General features: G+C 39.4%; 1 protein-coding gene across 2 annotated transcripts in view; it reads left to right on the forward strand.

The window, feature by feature from the left end:
• Window positions 1–2,264: 2,264 nt before the first annotated feature.
• The window catches only part of LOC113885839 (glutamate carboxypeptidase 2), a 32,739-nt gene continuing 19,036 nt past the window's right edge, over window positions 2,265–15,967 (forward strand). The window contains exons 1-3 of one of the 2 annotated variants that reach the window (XM_027531555.1): window positions 2,265–2,515; window positions 5,265–5,370; window positions 11,180–11,366. In XM_027531555.1, coding sequence (XP_027387356.1) covers window positions 2,398–2,515; window positions 5,265–5,370; window positions 11,180–11,366 — 411 coding nt within the window. In that variant the 5' untranslated portion in view covers window positions 2,265–2,397. The remainder of the gene's footprint in view (window positions 2,516–5,264; window positions 5,371–11,179; window positions 11,367–15,967) is intronic. The other variant, XM_027531554.1, reaches the window with a different exon arrangement.

Consider the following 15,967-nt stretch of genomic DNA (forward strand, 5'->3'; position numbering starts at 1 on the left):
TTCACTGTTGACATTTTAATTCTCCCAGATCTCTTTACTTAGCTCAGAAATTCTTTATATTAAGTACCTGAGATTCTCTACCATCTAGCCCTGTCTGTCCTCACTCTCTGCCTTTCCCAAAGTAAACTGTCTGCTTTTCCTTGACTACCCCTCCCGCAGCTTCCAGGGCCCCAAGTTTTTTGTTATCTCCAGCAGGTTCAAGCTCTGCTATTTCCTGGATTTGTTAAATACAATGTTCCCATTAAGCAGTCCCAGCTAAAGGCCATGCATGCAGTTTCCCTTGCAGATTTTAAGAACATCATTGATTTTTATAAAGCCTGTGGTTATTGTCATCCTTTAAATACCAACTGTTTATTTAGCTTATATGCAGAGTACATCATGAGAAACGCTGGACTGGAAGAAACACAAGCTGGAATCAAGATTGCCGGGAGAAATATCAATAACCTCAGATATGCAGATGACACCACCCTTATAGCAGAAAGTAAAGAGGAACTAAAAAGCCTCTTGATGAAAGTGAAAGTGGAGAGTGGAAAAGTTGGCTTAAAGCTCAACATTCAGAAAACGAAGATCATGGCATCCGGTCCCATCTCTTCAGGGGAAATAGCTGGGAAACAGTGGAAACAGTGTCAGACTTTATTTTTCTGGGCTCCAAAATCACTACAGATGGTGACTGCAGCCATGAAATTAAAAGACGCTTACTCCTTGGAAGGAAAATTATGACCAACCTAGATAGCATATTCAAAAGCAGAAACATTACTTTGCCAACAAAGGTTCGTCTAGTCAAGGCTATGGTTTTTCCTGTGGTCATGTATGGATGTGAGAGTTGGACTGTGAAGAAGGCTGAGCACCGAAGAACTGATGCTTTTGAACTGTGGTGTTGGAGAAGACTCTTGAGAGTCCCTTGGACTGCAAGGAGATCCAAACAGTCCACTCTGAAGGAGATCAGCCCTGGGATTTCTTTGGAAGGAATGATGTTAAAGCTGAAACTCCAGTACTTTGGCCCCCTTATGCGAAGAGTTGACTCATTGGAAAAGACTCTGATGCTGGGAGGGATTGGGGGCAGGAGGAGAAAGGGACGACAGAGGATGAGATGGCTGGATGGCATCACTGACCCGATGGACGTGAGTCTCAGTGAACTCCGGGAGTTGGTGATGGACACAGGGAGGCCTGGGGTGCTGCGATTCATGGGGTCGCAAAGAGTCGGATACGACTGAGCGACTGATCTTATCTGAACAACGGTAAAATTATGTGCGATGTAGCACAGTCAGACACGACTGACGCGACATAGCGGCAGACTTGCCAGGTTAATTCAACAAAGACTGATTTTCACGCCCACAACGTAATAGAGTGCCAAGTGCAGCTGGGATATGAAACGAGATAAAGTCTCCGCCTTCAGCAAATACCAGTATCATTTCTTTAAAAAAATGGCTCTGTAATGTAAAGGCAGGAATAATTTCCTAATAGTTTATTAATATCAGTGATCTTCACTAGGAAAAACTGCAGAGCGGTAACTCACATTGACATCAAAATTTACTCCCTGAATCCAAATCAGTGCCAAAATAGGACACTACCGTTTTCTACTCGATTTTCCTCATTCATTTCAGTTCAGTTCAGTCGCTCAGTCGTGTCCGACTCTTTGCGACCCCATGAATTGCAGCTCGCCAGGCCTCCCTGTCCATCACCAACTAATTACAGGGCTGTAATAGTATTTAATGGGGCTCCCGTGATGGCTCAGTTGGTAAAGAATCCGCCTGCAATGCAGGAGACTCCGGTTCCATATCTGGGTTGGGAAGATACCCTGCAGAAGGGACAGGGTACCCACTCCAGTATTCTGGCCTGGAGAATACCGTGGACCATACAGTTTACGGGGTCGCAAAGAGTCGAGTGGGATCTCAGGTCTGAGAAAAAGTTCTTGAGAAATAATTTAGTCTACCAACTAGCCTGGAAAATGTATTTTCATAGACAGAAAAAAAATAGAGGACCCTTCCATTAAATTCCGCGCGAAGCAGTTTTCTTTCTGTCCATAGGACTGTGGCCTGGGAGTGCAGAAAGGAGAAGCGTTTGTCCTCCGCTTCCTCCTTCCCTTTGTTCCTCCTTTTCCTTTCATTTTAAAATAAGGGCTAGAAATCCTCAAGCCAAACTTTTTCTCTTTTTTTAAGCACCTCTCCGCGGAGTAGGGGTTTGCTCCGGGACGGCTCCGCCTCTCGCTCTCCCGGATTGGTTGAGAGTCGAGCGGACCGAGTCTCGGGGCGGAATCCACGGAGCCCGGGCGGGGAGCGCACTCCCGGCGGCCGGGCTTATCCGCGCGGGGCGGGGGAAGGTGCCCTTGCCTAGCCGCCCACGAGGCTGCAGCGGTGCCGCCGCACGGTCCCGGAGGCCCCGCCGCCGCGCGCCGTGATGTGGAACCCGCTTCACGAAACCGACTCGGCCTCGGTGGCCTGGCGCCGTCCGCGCCGGCTCTGCGCGGGGGCCGTGGTGCTGGGCGCCGGCCTCTTCGTCCTCGGCTTCCTCTTCGGTAAGAGGGGCAGGACGGGGGTCCGCGCCATGCTCGGCCCCCGCCCGGCCGGCTGCCCCGCGGCCCGCGGGGCTCCGGGGCCCCCTGCCGCGGGGGATACTGCTGCTGGGCTCCGGGGCGGGGATCGGGCTGGGGGGCGTGCGGACCAGCTCCCGCGAGTTAGGTGGGACTTAGTTGCCGGGGACGGTGCACGTTTGCGTTCTGGACGGGCTGCTGTAGGACAGGCACCCAGGGTCAGGAGAGTGCAGAAACCCTGAAACTGAACTTGAGAAAGTTCCACCGGCTGCAGGCCTGCGAGAAATTGGCACCTTTCCGCAGGATCTGGGGGGCATTTGCTAGATCGTCCAAGAAGCTTTGTAAGAAACGACTCCTACCTCTTTGGGGTCTTTATCTAGTCTTGTGCCTGAGACTGCTTCATGTGTACAGTGAGGAGAGCGCTGGGCATTTGGGAGCCCCTTTCTCTCTTTTTGGAAGTAAGTAATAGAGGAACAGTTAGTAACTGGCTGACCTTATTGTCAGTGCCCTGAGCAGAACTTTAACAGCAGTGCTTTCAAGTTTTCCCCTGTGTACTAACTTGCAGACCTAACCCAACTCTCCAAGGTAATCAGGGAGCAAGGCTGAGATTTTTCTTAAAGACTGTGCAACTTCTTCCTGACCTTGAGCAAGTGAGGAAATCTCTTAGCCTTATTTGTCAGTCTTTATAAGAACAATAGCTGTAACTTACTGGGAGTAGTAAATTGGCACTTTATTCTTTCCTGGGGAGGAGATGCTTCTAATTGTACTTTAATGCACAAGACTAGTGTAAGGTAACCCCAGGTAGTTTACCCATACTATGAATTCTGGGCTCCCTTTCTGGGATTTAGAAGACCAGGGCATAAACTTGCTAGGAATAGTAGTTTAGTCGCTAAGTCATGTTCGAGTCTTGCAACCCCATGGACAGAGGAGCCTGCCATGGGATTCTCCAGCATAGAATACTGGAGTGGGCTGCCATTTCCTTCTCCAATAAACCTGCTAGATTGGCTCGAACTCAGTCTCTTTTTGCTTGCTTTGTGCCCTTTGAACCACATTGTGCTCATAACTAATGTGGATATCAGGGTTGCTGTGAGGCTTAGGTGAGATAAGTGTGCTCATTAAGGACACCGGCCACCTTGAGTTTCAATTGTCTCAACTGAAAACGTGGGAAATTCACTCGGCAAGATTAGCACGAAGATTAGGATCTTATGTGTCTTTTTTTTTTTTTTTTGGCCACGATGGGTCTTGCTGTGCTCGAGCTTTCTAGTTGCCAGGAGTGGGGGTCACACGGCTCAATAGTTGGACCTCTTGGCCTCTAGGCTCAACAGCTGTGGCACTGAGGCTTAGTTGCCCCTGGCATGTACCGTCTCCCTGAACCAGGGATCCAGCTTGTGTCCCCTGTGTTGGCAAGTGGATTCCCGTCCACCGTACCACCAGGGAAGTCTTTTCTGTCTTTTAGAAGCATTTTGTGCTTCTTAGTGTTGCCCTTGGGCTTCCCAGGTGGCTCAGTGGGTACAGAACCAACCTGCAATGCAGGAGACTCGTGTTAAATCCCTGGATTGGGAAGATCCCCTGGAGGAGGGCATGGCAACCCACTCCAGTATTCTTGCCTGGAGAACCCCGTGGACAGAGGAGACTGGCAGGCTACAGTCCACGGGGCTGTAAAGAGTCAGACACGACTGAAGCGACTGAGTGTGTACCCAGTGTTGCCCTGGCCCCATACAGTGGCTTACACAGAGTGCGTTCTTTATTAATGTTAATTTTTCCCTAGGATTCTCTGCTCCTTCCCTCCCACAGGCCTCCATCCTCTTTATCCAACTCATTTTTCAGATCTCTATTCAAGCATTTCATCCCCCGTGTGCCCTGATCTTAAAGTCATTTCCAAGTCCCTTTTTTTTTTTTTTTTAAACATACTGGTGGAACTGTATTTCCATTTGCTGCCAACCATTTATTTCAGTACACATGTATATATGCATGTGTGTAGCATGTATGTGATTAATAATTGGAAAGCTCCATAAAAGCTAGCTGGGTGGTTTTGGTAACCATTTATGCACAAATCATATCATCTTTCATGAAGCCAACTACAACGGATCATGGTCTTGGGCGAACTGCCTGCCCGTTGCCTCTAGCCTCTGTCTTGCAGAGATGTTGGGTGTCTTGCAGTTTCATTGTAGCTCTCTGAAGTTGGACTTCTCAAGCCTGCCTTCAACTGGAAGCACAGAATATTTTATCACACTTTGTTTTAGTGTCAGAACCAGAACAGATTATAAGACTGAATTGCCTTCAACTCTTTGAAATGATTTATGTACGTGAAATATATTCATAATTCATTAAACATCTACTAAATGTTTCTTCTGGGTCAGCAGAGGAGTAGTCACTGGGGATAGAAGCTTGAAGGAGAAAGAAGGTGGATCTCCTTTAGGCTTTCCTTTTCCCCATTAGTATATTTAATTTTAGTATATTTAATTTTAGTGCTAATATCATAAAGCATTTCTTAGAATAACAGCAATACATAATGAAATTGGATTAAAAATATATTGTGACTGATTTGTAATTAAGTCTGTCTGCATGATTTTTTTTCCGATGGAGGTAGGCAAGAGAAAACTTCAGGAAATCTCAGTTAATGCCAGAGGTCATGGACAATTTGTGTTTTACGTATGATAAATAAAATAATAAGGAAAAATATGCTCTGTCTGTAATCTTATACCCCATTCCTATATTTGTTTGTCTTTTGCAGGATGGTTTATAAAGTCCTCCAGTGAAGCTACTAACATTCCACAGCATAATGTAAAGAAAGCGTTTTTGGATGAGTTGAAAGCAGAGAACATCAAGACCTTCTTGTAGTAAGCAGATACTTCAAAGTTTATATCAAGTTGAAAAATTTTGTTATTCTGTTTAGAAGCTTGACCCATTATTTCATAAACAGAAACTGACTTAAAAAAAAAGTCTTACCCTCAGCTGAACTTTATCATGATAGATGTTTTAAAGCAGGTATCAGCATACTTTTCCTGTAAAGAGCCAGCTTAAAACATAGTTTGCTGACTCCTGTTTTAGAGGAAGATAATGTATTTAAGTCAAAAGAATAAATTTGGACTTTGAAGTCAGACATTGACAAGTTTAAATTCCATCTTTGCCTGTTGATATTAACATAACTGAGTGAATATGTAACCTTCCTGAGCTCTCATTTTCACATCTGTAAAATGGGAATAGTGATACTGTTATGATGAGCATGAAATTAGAGAGCATATGTGTGACCTAGTGTAAAAACCTGCTGCCTATTTCCTGAAATAGCTATCCCTGGTATGGAGAAAAAGAGTAAATGAATAAATTTAAAAGGTATTTTCAAGACAACTAAAAATAAAACACTTTTATTGAGTAATTGATTGGAATACTTAGACTCTTTCAAAACAAAATACTTGAAGTCCTGATAATGATTAAAGGATTCCTTTATGAATGCAAGTTATGCTATGCTATGCTATGCTAAGTCGCTTCAGTTGTGTCCGATTCTGTGCGACCCCATAGACGGCAGCCCACCAGGCTCCGTCATCCCTGGGATTCTCCAGGCAAGTATACTGGAGTGGATTGCCATTTCCTTCTCCAGTGCATGAAAGAGAAAAGTGAAAGTGAAGTCACTCAGTTGTGTCCGACTCTTAGCGACCCCATGGACTGCAGCCTACCAGGCTCCTCCGTCCATGGGATTTTCCAGGCAAGAGTACTGGAGTGGGGTGCCATTGCCTTCTCCAATGCAAGTTATAATTTTATATAAAAACAGGCAAGTGAACAGATAGATAGATAGGCAATGCAGCAGACCTGGGTTTGATCCCTTTGTTGGGAAGATCCCCTGGAGAAGGGAATGACTACATTTTCCAGTATCTTGTCTAGAGAATTTATGGATAGAAGAGCCTGGTGGGCTGCAGTCCATGGGATCTCAAAGAGATGGACATAACGAGGCAACTAACACCAGAGAGAATATACACATAGTCTTTAAAATTAAAACTATGAATAAAATTTGCTAGGGCATCTGTCAAGTCTTTATAAGGGCCATTTCTGATGAGAGATACGGAATTAAAAAATTTTTTTTGTGGAAATTTTTCTGCCTCTTGCATGTCTTTTTCTGTAGTTATATATAATAGATGTAATGAAAGTGGGAGTATGGCTAGACATAATCTTCACTCCTAGACAGGTGCTACCTCTGCTTCCTTTTTCCTTTTCTGACCTGTGACATGGTTGTTGTTATTCAGTCGCCAAGTCGTGTCTGACTCTTTCGGACCCCACAGACAGCAGCACGCCAGGCTTCCTTGTCCTTCACTATCTCCCAGAGTTTGCTCAAACTTATGTCCATTGAGTCAATGATGCCATCCAACCATCTCATCCTCTGTGATGTGGAGTGACCAGCAAAGAAGAAAAATGAATATCTTCTCACTTTCTGGGCCCTCAGCTTTTTGCTTATTCTCCATGGCCTTGACCAAGATCTTCTGTTTATACTGCCAAAATCTTGGCTCTCTGTGTAGCAGTGATGAACAGAAATATGGAGACAGTTATGGGGGAGGAAAGAGTGACTTTATTTCTTTGGCAGGCAGAGGGGGAGTACCTCAAGAACGGTGCTCCTCTCCCTGGGGAATAGTATAGTGTGTAGTGTCAGTCGCTCAGTCCTGTCCGACTCTGTGACCCCATGGACTATGACCTGCCAGGATCCTCTGTCCATGGGAATTCTCCAGGCACGAATATTGGAGTGGGTAACCATTTCCTCCTCCAGGGGATCTTCACAACCCAGGAATCGAACCCAGGTCTCCTGCCTTGTAGGCGGACTCTTTACCATCTGAGCCACCAGGGAAGCCCTGGAGAATGGAAGAGGTTAAAACAGTCAGATAGGGTTATGTGACAAGGATCGAGGTATTAGCATTCTTCTGCCAACTGACAAGGTTAGGATGTATGCAGGGTCTCAGGTGGTTGGGTCTCCTAAACTTGATGAGTTTTTCTGGTTCCTTTAATCTCACCATATTTCAGGTGATTTCAGGTGATTTCTCTTAATTAGCAGCTGTTTGAGTCTGCCCTTTAGAACTCAGGGAAGGTCATGAAGGTAGAGTCTTGCCTAGAGAAGTGGGGGACAAAAAGGCCTCCATGCCTGAAACCCCACAGGGCCCTGCTTGGCATCATTTAGAACTCAAGAATTTTCACCATTAACACAAAAAGAGATGAACAGAACCCCCACTCACCCCTCCAAGGGCCACAGAATCTCCAGAAGCCTCCTGAACTCCCCCTAATTCCAGTTTGCCATTTGTCCATTGGAGCTGTTCAGTCTATTTATACCCTTAGGTCAGGGGTCATTAAAGGCTCAGATCTGTCTTTCCCCCTTTTCTAACCCTTCGCTTTACTGCTAAAGTTTCTCTACTGTTTCGAAGTTACCGGACTCTGACTGGAAGGATTAAGGAGGGACTGCCTTTTCGGTCTCCCTTGGCGTGCAAGGTTGTCCTGTGTTTTCCTTTTGTTTTGTAACACCTGGTAAAAGTCTCAGATTTGTTCATTATTTTGCATTCTTCTTCCACGCTTTCTGAAAGACAAGGTTATTTTAGAGGAATGTTTTAGAATTTCACTGATCTGCATTTGAAAACCAGTTCTACCTTTCACTGGTTGTCTTTAAGTCACCTAATGTCTCTAAGCATTGTTCATTCGTAAACCAAATGTAGTGTATTAAAATGTACATCAATAGCTCCCTTTATTAATTGAGATGACATAATGATACTTAGGACATATTTAAAGTTTTTTAGCCAGACAGAGATGTATGTGCCTATTTTTTAAATGCACGATGTTAGCTATTTTGGATAGTTAATAAATTATTCAAATAAATTAAAAAATAACTTGATATTCTAGTAGGTCAAGAAATTGTGACACACTTCTCAATTGATTAAAACAAAAAAATAGAAACTTCTGTTTATTACCAGTTGTCTCATTGAGCCTCAGATCTTTGTGTATTAGTGAGGTAGCAATTTTCTCCTTCTGTATGAATGAGAGGCCTTCTCTGATGGCTCAGAGGGCCAATAATCCTGTCATCTGCAATGCAGGAGACACTGGAGCCTCGGGTTCCATCCCTGGGTTGCGAAGATCCCCTGGAGGAAGAAATGGCAACCGATTCCAGTATTCTTGCCTAGAGAATCCCATGGACAGAGGAGCCTGGTGGGCTACAGTCCATGGGGATCTTAAAGAGTCAGACATGACTAAGCCACTAAGCACTCACAATGAATGAGAAATTTAAGACATGGCCAGGATCATACAACAAGACAGTGGCAAAACCTGTAGGACACCGATTTTGTGGCAATTGATTTTATTTATCCTTGGAAACACATCTTTTTTCCTACTCGTCATTTTTAGGATCAACTTTTCTTCAAATGAATCGATTCTAACGCTGATCATAGCATGCTTGTTGTATGTCGATTGATAACAACAAAACTTTTACCAGGAATTTCACTCATCAAGTTACCTGATGAAACTTGGGTCTGCTAGCCTGCTGCAATCTACTGACGCTGGGTTGAGGTGAAGGAGTACGGTGTTTATTATAGGGTGCCAAATAGAGAGAACAGACACCTCAAACTCAAATGACCGGAAATCATAGATGGCTTTCAAGGGGAGGGTTTTTAAAGACAACATTTGAGAAGCTGGTTGCAGCTCATGGACTTTCTTCTGATTGGTTGGTGATGAGGTAACCAGATGATGTTTCGGAAATCTAAATCATCAACTTTGTGGTTCTAAGTAGTCTCAGGTCTATGTCCTTGTGGTCAGCACGTAGTCACCATACTCCAGCTATGTGGGGTTCTCAGTTTCTGCAGAAGAGCTCAAAGATATGTATCAGATTGTTATATTGTTTAAATTATCATTACTTTTCTTGCTTTACCACTGTTCCTTTATTTCTGTATTCACTCACTTCCATAATGGTAATTGCTTGTGTCTGCTCTTTGGAACTCAGGGAAGGCCTAGGAGATTAAAGCCTTTTACTACAAAATATAAACGGGGGGCACCGTGGGGCTTTTGTATCTGGGAGGGCCCTTGGAGGTACTGCTTGATTTCAATCCGCCTTTTTCTTTGACACTCCTTAATGCTGACAGGAATAGAGACCAAATGTGAAAAAGGAATAAAGTTTTTTGGATAGAGAGGTTCATCATGAATTTGGCAGGGGAATTTAGTTTTAGGGGAGTCATTTCGATAATAAAGTCTGATAATGATCTCCTGTGTGTGTGTCTGTGTGGGCAGGATCAAGCCTCTCATAACAATTCTTTCATGTAAGAATAGAGTTATAGCTATGACTTCAGGAAATTTGCAAACTTTGCATCTATTTTAGTTATGTTACAGTTTGGATTTGTGTAATAAGGAATAAAATAGCAACATGTTGGCTGTGTAATGTTTTCTTTCCAGGTCGATGAGGAAATGCATAGATGCCTCAGCTGCCTCTTAAAATTGTGTTCTTTTCATTACTTTATTTTGCAAATACACATTAGAAATCCTGTGTAGGGTTTTAAACTTCTAAATATTTATTGAATGAGAATTGTAATACTGTTTTTGTAAATAACAATTTAAATGATTTTACTCTAATTATAAAATTAATCCCAGGACTCCCCTTCCTCCCTTAGTTTTTTTTAAGGGATTCAGCACTTGAAATTAGGATGACTATATCTATGTTCGTTATTCACTGTTTTTTTTTTTTTTTAAATCACTGTAAGAATGGAAGTAGATTGAGTTTAGAAAAACCTACATAATTAGAATGAGAAATTCATGAAGCTCAAGACATTTATAAGCTAGAAATGAATAAATGTCGTTTCATGCACATGATGCTTTGTCATATGGGATTTTTTTTCTTGAAACGATTTAAATTGAAAATAACAGTGAACTGAATCTTCAAGGAAACAACAAATTTCCAAGAAAGAGAACTTTAAAACAAAAGCCCCAGTATCTACACATACTAAATGAGAAATTAGTCTATTCTTGAAAATATTTGTGGTACCTAAAATTTTAGCCACATGGTTTGTTGTTTGTTAAAGATATTCTTGGTCAGACTAATTCTCATTGTTGATTTTTAGTATTATACTTAGAATGCATGGTGATTGGAATACAAGCGATTCAGTTTGAGCTTGTGTAAATATGTCCAAATTACTTCTTAAAGAAGACAATTTAAAATGGCTGCTAACCAAAAGGTTTCTCGCTTTGCTATAATGTTCATTATTTTAAAATAAATGTGATTATCAGTCGTTCTTGGAATGTCACAGCTTGATCTTTGGCTGAAAATATTTTTTACTTTCCAATTATATTTTACAAGGTGAAATAAATAGATAATTCCATGAAAGTTCAAATATGCCTGAGTCTTAAGGAAAGAATAGAACACTTTCCTCATCTAATATGGAGAGATCCTCTACAGGTGTACACATATCAATTCTCTATGAGGATCAGTTTTTCTGATTTTTCTCTTGAATGAGTACAAATTATAACATGAAGATTTTAAAACACTTTAAAATCTATTTGATGTCATAATGGTACCACTTTGCTTTTTTAAGGTGTAGCATTTAAAAGTATTTTTTTAAAATGTAAATCTGCTTTATTTGGTTGTTGACTTAAGACAAAGGCTGACTAAACAATTTCTAACTACTTTCAATTTTTGTTCAACAGTAATTTTACACGGATACCGCATTTAGCTGGAACAGAACAAAACTTCCAGCTTGCAAAGGAAATTCAAGCTCAGTGGAAAGAATTTGGCCTGGATTCTGTTGAGTTAGCCCATTATGATGTCCTGTTGTCCTATCCAAATGAGACTGTTCCCAACTACATCTCAATAATTGATGAAGATGGAAATGAGGTAAAAGAAAGAAAAAATAAGCTCCCCCATCTTCTCTTTTGAAATGCCTTCTGTAAAAGAATGCCCTGTGCCATCTCCAAACGCTGATAGAAATTAGTATTGACACTTGTGAATGATGCCTTTAATGATCTTACTATTGGTGCCAACTCTTTCTTAATGATGTTTGAATATAACGTGGTGTTGAAAAGATTCTGAGAAATTGATGCTTGATGACAGTTGCTATTTTCTTCTTTTTAACTATTGTTCACTAACAAAATATGATATGTTAGTAAACTATGGCTAAGTTAGATACACTTTTGATTGGTTCAGATGATAAAAGATCATGCATCAATTTGAGGATGCTAGGAAATTGAGAGATGTGTTTTTTGAGCCAGTAGGTTTTTATTGGTAATTCATGATTATATTTCCTTTGATCATGTATTCAGCTGTGTACCCAGAACTTGGGTGTGGGCATTTGGAAAGAAGAGAGTTTGGAGAGAAACACTCGAGAATTACATCTATGCTAAAAATTTACAATCTTCTTTGCTAGTAAGGGCACATAATTGGAAAAGAAGATGATACAAGTAGTTGAGATATTTCATATCATGATGTATATTCAATATGAAAACTCATAAAATATAACTCATATATTCATCAGTATTTGCCTTAGAGCTACCATATCCATATCTAAAATAGCCCTTTTCCTCTAGATAGCTTTCTTGAGTCCCCTTCGCTGGGGCTTCTAAATTGCATATAGATTCAAATGTATCCAGTTTGATTGGTCAGCACAAAATATCGTGTGATTTTTGTACATACAAATTTTTAATCACCTCCTCTTATTGACTAATGAATCAGCCTCTTCTTAATGATTAATATGCTATTTTGTAGTCAGTGATACAATCCCATGGTAAATTTCCTAATATGAGTTGAAACTTTACATATTCACTCTTTTTAAATTATAGTAGTTAATACAGTTTAACTTTTAAAAATACTGTCAAACCATTTCACAATTATAAAAATATTTTTAAGGTTGGTATGGGGAATACCAATATACTCCATAAAATTCCGTAGCCTTTATAAGTGGTGACATTATCTATATAATTATTAAAGAGTCTTTAAAAGTATATTTAGGAAGAGTATTTGATCACATAGTAAAATGCCAGTAATATTAAAAAATACGTGGAAACAGTGGGGGAGGGAGAGAGTGAGACGGATGGAGAAAGTAGCATCAACATATATACACTATCGGTTTAAGATGGACAGCTGGTGAGAAGTCCCTGTGTAGCACAGGGAGCGCAGTCTGGTGCTCTGTGATGACGTGTATGTATAATTAAGACTGATTTGCATTGTTGTATGGCAGAAACCAAAACTACACTGTAAAATTAAAAAAAGTATATTAAGGTTAAAAAAATACAAGGTTAAAAAAATGCATTAAACCAAATTTGATTTCTCAAGTTTGGTGATTGTATACAATGAGGAAAATAACAAACTTTCATTTTTCTTCTCTTTTCTTCCTCTTCACTTCCCAGTTTCATCCCTACCTTTGCTTTTATTCCATTTCATTATTTGTTTTTCCTATTATAAGCATTTATGAAATTTCTAAAGCCTGTCCCATAACATAAACATATAATTAGAAGTTTCATTTTGGAGGTTTTCCTGAATGGGGTTAGCTGCCAAAAGCTTATTAACTTTTTTGAAAGTTATATCATTAATTCAGTTTTGTTTTTATCCAGTTATACCTGCACATAAATATTCACACAGTTCTTCAAAGGGCCTTGCTTCTTCCCTATTTCCCTCTTCCCTGAGGGAATCACTGTTCAGCCCTGAGTTGATTTCTTTTGATATATACCTCTGTTTCTTTAAATGTTGTGCTTGTAGTGCTTGCGTTTCAGATTCAGGCATTTTCTTTTGACCTTGTGACAGTTCAGCTCTATTCTCACCCCTCTGCCCCAACTACAGATACTCTCTTACTGGGTCCCCATCTCCCAGATCAATTAATGTGACTGACCGTTCATAGCTAAGCTAGGTAAACTGCGAACGTTACTGTCCCGCATGGCACAGACATGTTCTCCTTCCCACAGACAACAAATATGATTAATATTTTATAGATTCTACCAGAAATGTTTTCAATACATATTATGCATTATTTTCTCTTTATTTATGTAGGGACAATGTGCCATATAGATTGAACTATATATATATATATATTGCCTTTTTATGTTGCAAAAGTTAAATAAAAATTTGTAAACCAAAATTATTTTAGTTATACTCAGAATACATAGTTTGAGGCTGTGTTAGTGAATGTTGGATAGTGAACATTGCTCACTGGTGTATTGTCTGTCTTTGATGAAGTCACCCAAAAGAGTCATTTCCTTGACCATAAGAAACTTTTCCCAGTTGTTGGAATAACTCATAAACTGGATGTGAAGTCCACCTGCTCAGTGATGCTGTAAAATTGAAGGTTGCCATAAAGGCAAATCAAGTGAGACCAGCTTGAATACTCCCTTGACTGAAAGACTTGCTGATGAGATGACTTTTTCTCAAGGTGGATTTTTATTTCACTTTAGTATAGTTTTGCTTAGAATTTTCCCCAGTGATTCAGTTCAGTTTGTTCTCTATTACAGAGAAAAATTACAGGAAAAATGGAAGATGTGGGAATTTTTGAAGAGTAGTAGTTGATTTGGTTTCATTTTAGGTTCTGTCAGCACCTGAAGTAGGTAGCTGGTGCTTTAGTATAGTGTCAGCTCAGATTCTCTCTCCATCTCCCAGCACCTTTAAATTACTGCACTGGCCAGGACCTACAGTTTAATATTGAAAGGAAGTGAAGGCAGCAGGTGTCCTTGACTTGAATGTCTTTAATGTTTCACCTTAATTTTGATATTTATGTCAGGTTACCTTAATTCAGGGCTTTCCAGGTGGCACTAGTGGTAAACAACCCACTTTCCAACGCAGGAGACATAAGAGACGTGGGTTCGATCCCTGGGTCGGGAAGATCCCCTGGAGGAGGGCATGGGAACCCACTCCAGTATGCTCTTCTGTCCCTGGGATCACAGAGATTGGAGACAACTCGATCGACTTAGCACAGCATGCACTAATTCACTTTTCAAGTTCACTAAGACTTTTTTGTCATGAATTTATATTGAATTTTATCAGAAATTTTTTCTTTTTCTAGATAACTTTTGAGATGAGCATATGTTTTCTTTTTCATAATGATAATTATAATGAATGATGTAATATTAGATTAGTTTACATTTTTGAAATGTATAATATTAGTATGTAGTAGAGTTTTCAACTCATATCTGTATACATTTATTATATTGATAACATGTTTGGCCTGTATTTCTGCAATATGCTTATTCGATTATAATTTCTAGATTATACTTGCCTTATAAAATGAGTTTTTAATCTCTGAAATAGGTTGTATTGTATTTAAAAAATCTTTTAGTATTTCAGATCAAAGGAAAACCACTTGGTTTTGATACTTTGTTTTATGGAAGATTTTAAGCTACTGATTCAATTTCTTTTTTGTTATGGGACTATTTAGATTCGTTTAAAATGCACTGTTATGTCAGTTTTAATTTTTTTTAAATCCATTGTTCCATTTCATCTAAGTTTTCAATTATTGGCATAGTTCTTCCTAGAATTTTCTTACTATCTTTTTTGCAAGATCTATAGATAAGCCTGTTTTTCTACTCCTAATATTATTTATTTGTATTACTTTTTTTTCTTAAGTTCCCCTCTTACCTTCCTGATCTCTATTTTGCTGTTCTTTGTAAATTTTCAATTGAATACTTAATTTATTGATGTTGGACCTTTATTCTTTTTTAATATGAGTATTTAAAACCATACATTTCCTTCTCACAAGATCTGATTTTCTAAATTAACTACATTGTGATCAAATAATTGCAATTTGTATGACACTAATCCTTTGCAGTCGTTTCTTTAGTCTATTATGTCATCAATTTTTATAAATGTTCTCTTGTTATTTGAAAAAAATATTTTCAGTTGTTGAGTTTAATAATTTTATATTTGCTTATTAGTTAAAATTTGTTCATTGTTTGGCTAAAATATCCTTTATCCTTGATGTGCTCTCATTTTGTCTATTTTTATTAATTACTGGGAAAGGAATATTAGATTTTCTAACCATAATGATGGATTATTTTTATTTCCGTTTTGAATTCTGTTGATTCCTGTAGTTTGGAGCTCTTCCATTAGGTATAAACAGTATTTGTTTAGTGTTTCTTTTTCTGCATTGTTACTTTCAGACTTACTGTGATCATATGTTTAAGTAACTTCTTGTAAAATGGTACACAGTTGAATTTATCTAGTCTGACATACTAAGCTTTTTTTAAAAATTAAAAAATAATTTGTTATACTGACTTACAGTAATACTACTTATATGAATTTTACTTTTACTTTTTCCCCCTAATGTTCCTTTTCTCTCTCTTTTTTTTTTTATTTTCTTCTTTTTTGGGGGTGGGGTAATGGTTAATTTTATTAATTTTATTTTTTTTAGTAGTTTGGAAAGTAAAATAATATTAATTCCCACTTAACAGTGTCAGTGATACACTTGAAAAATTATGTTTGGTTAGAATTGAATTTAACCTTTAATTTGTTTATAA

Source organism: Bos indicus x Bos taurus, chromosome 29 (assembly GCF_003369695.1).
Source record: "Bos indicus x Bos taurus breed Angus x Brahman F1 hybrid chromosome 29, Bos_hybrid_MaternalHap_v2.0, whole genome shotgun sequence".
Classification (NCBI taxonomy): Eukaryota; Metazoa; Chordata; class Mammalia; order Artiodactyla; family Bovidae; genus Bos; species Bos indicus x Bos taurus.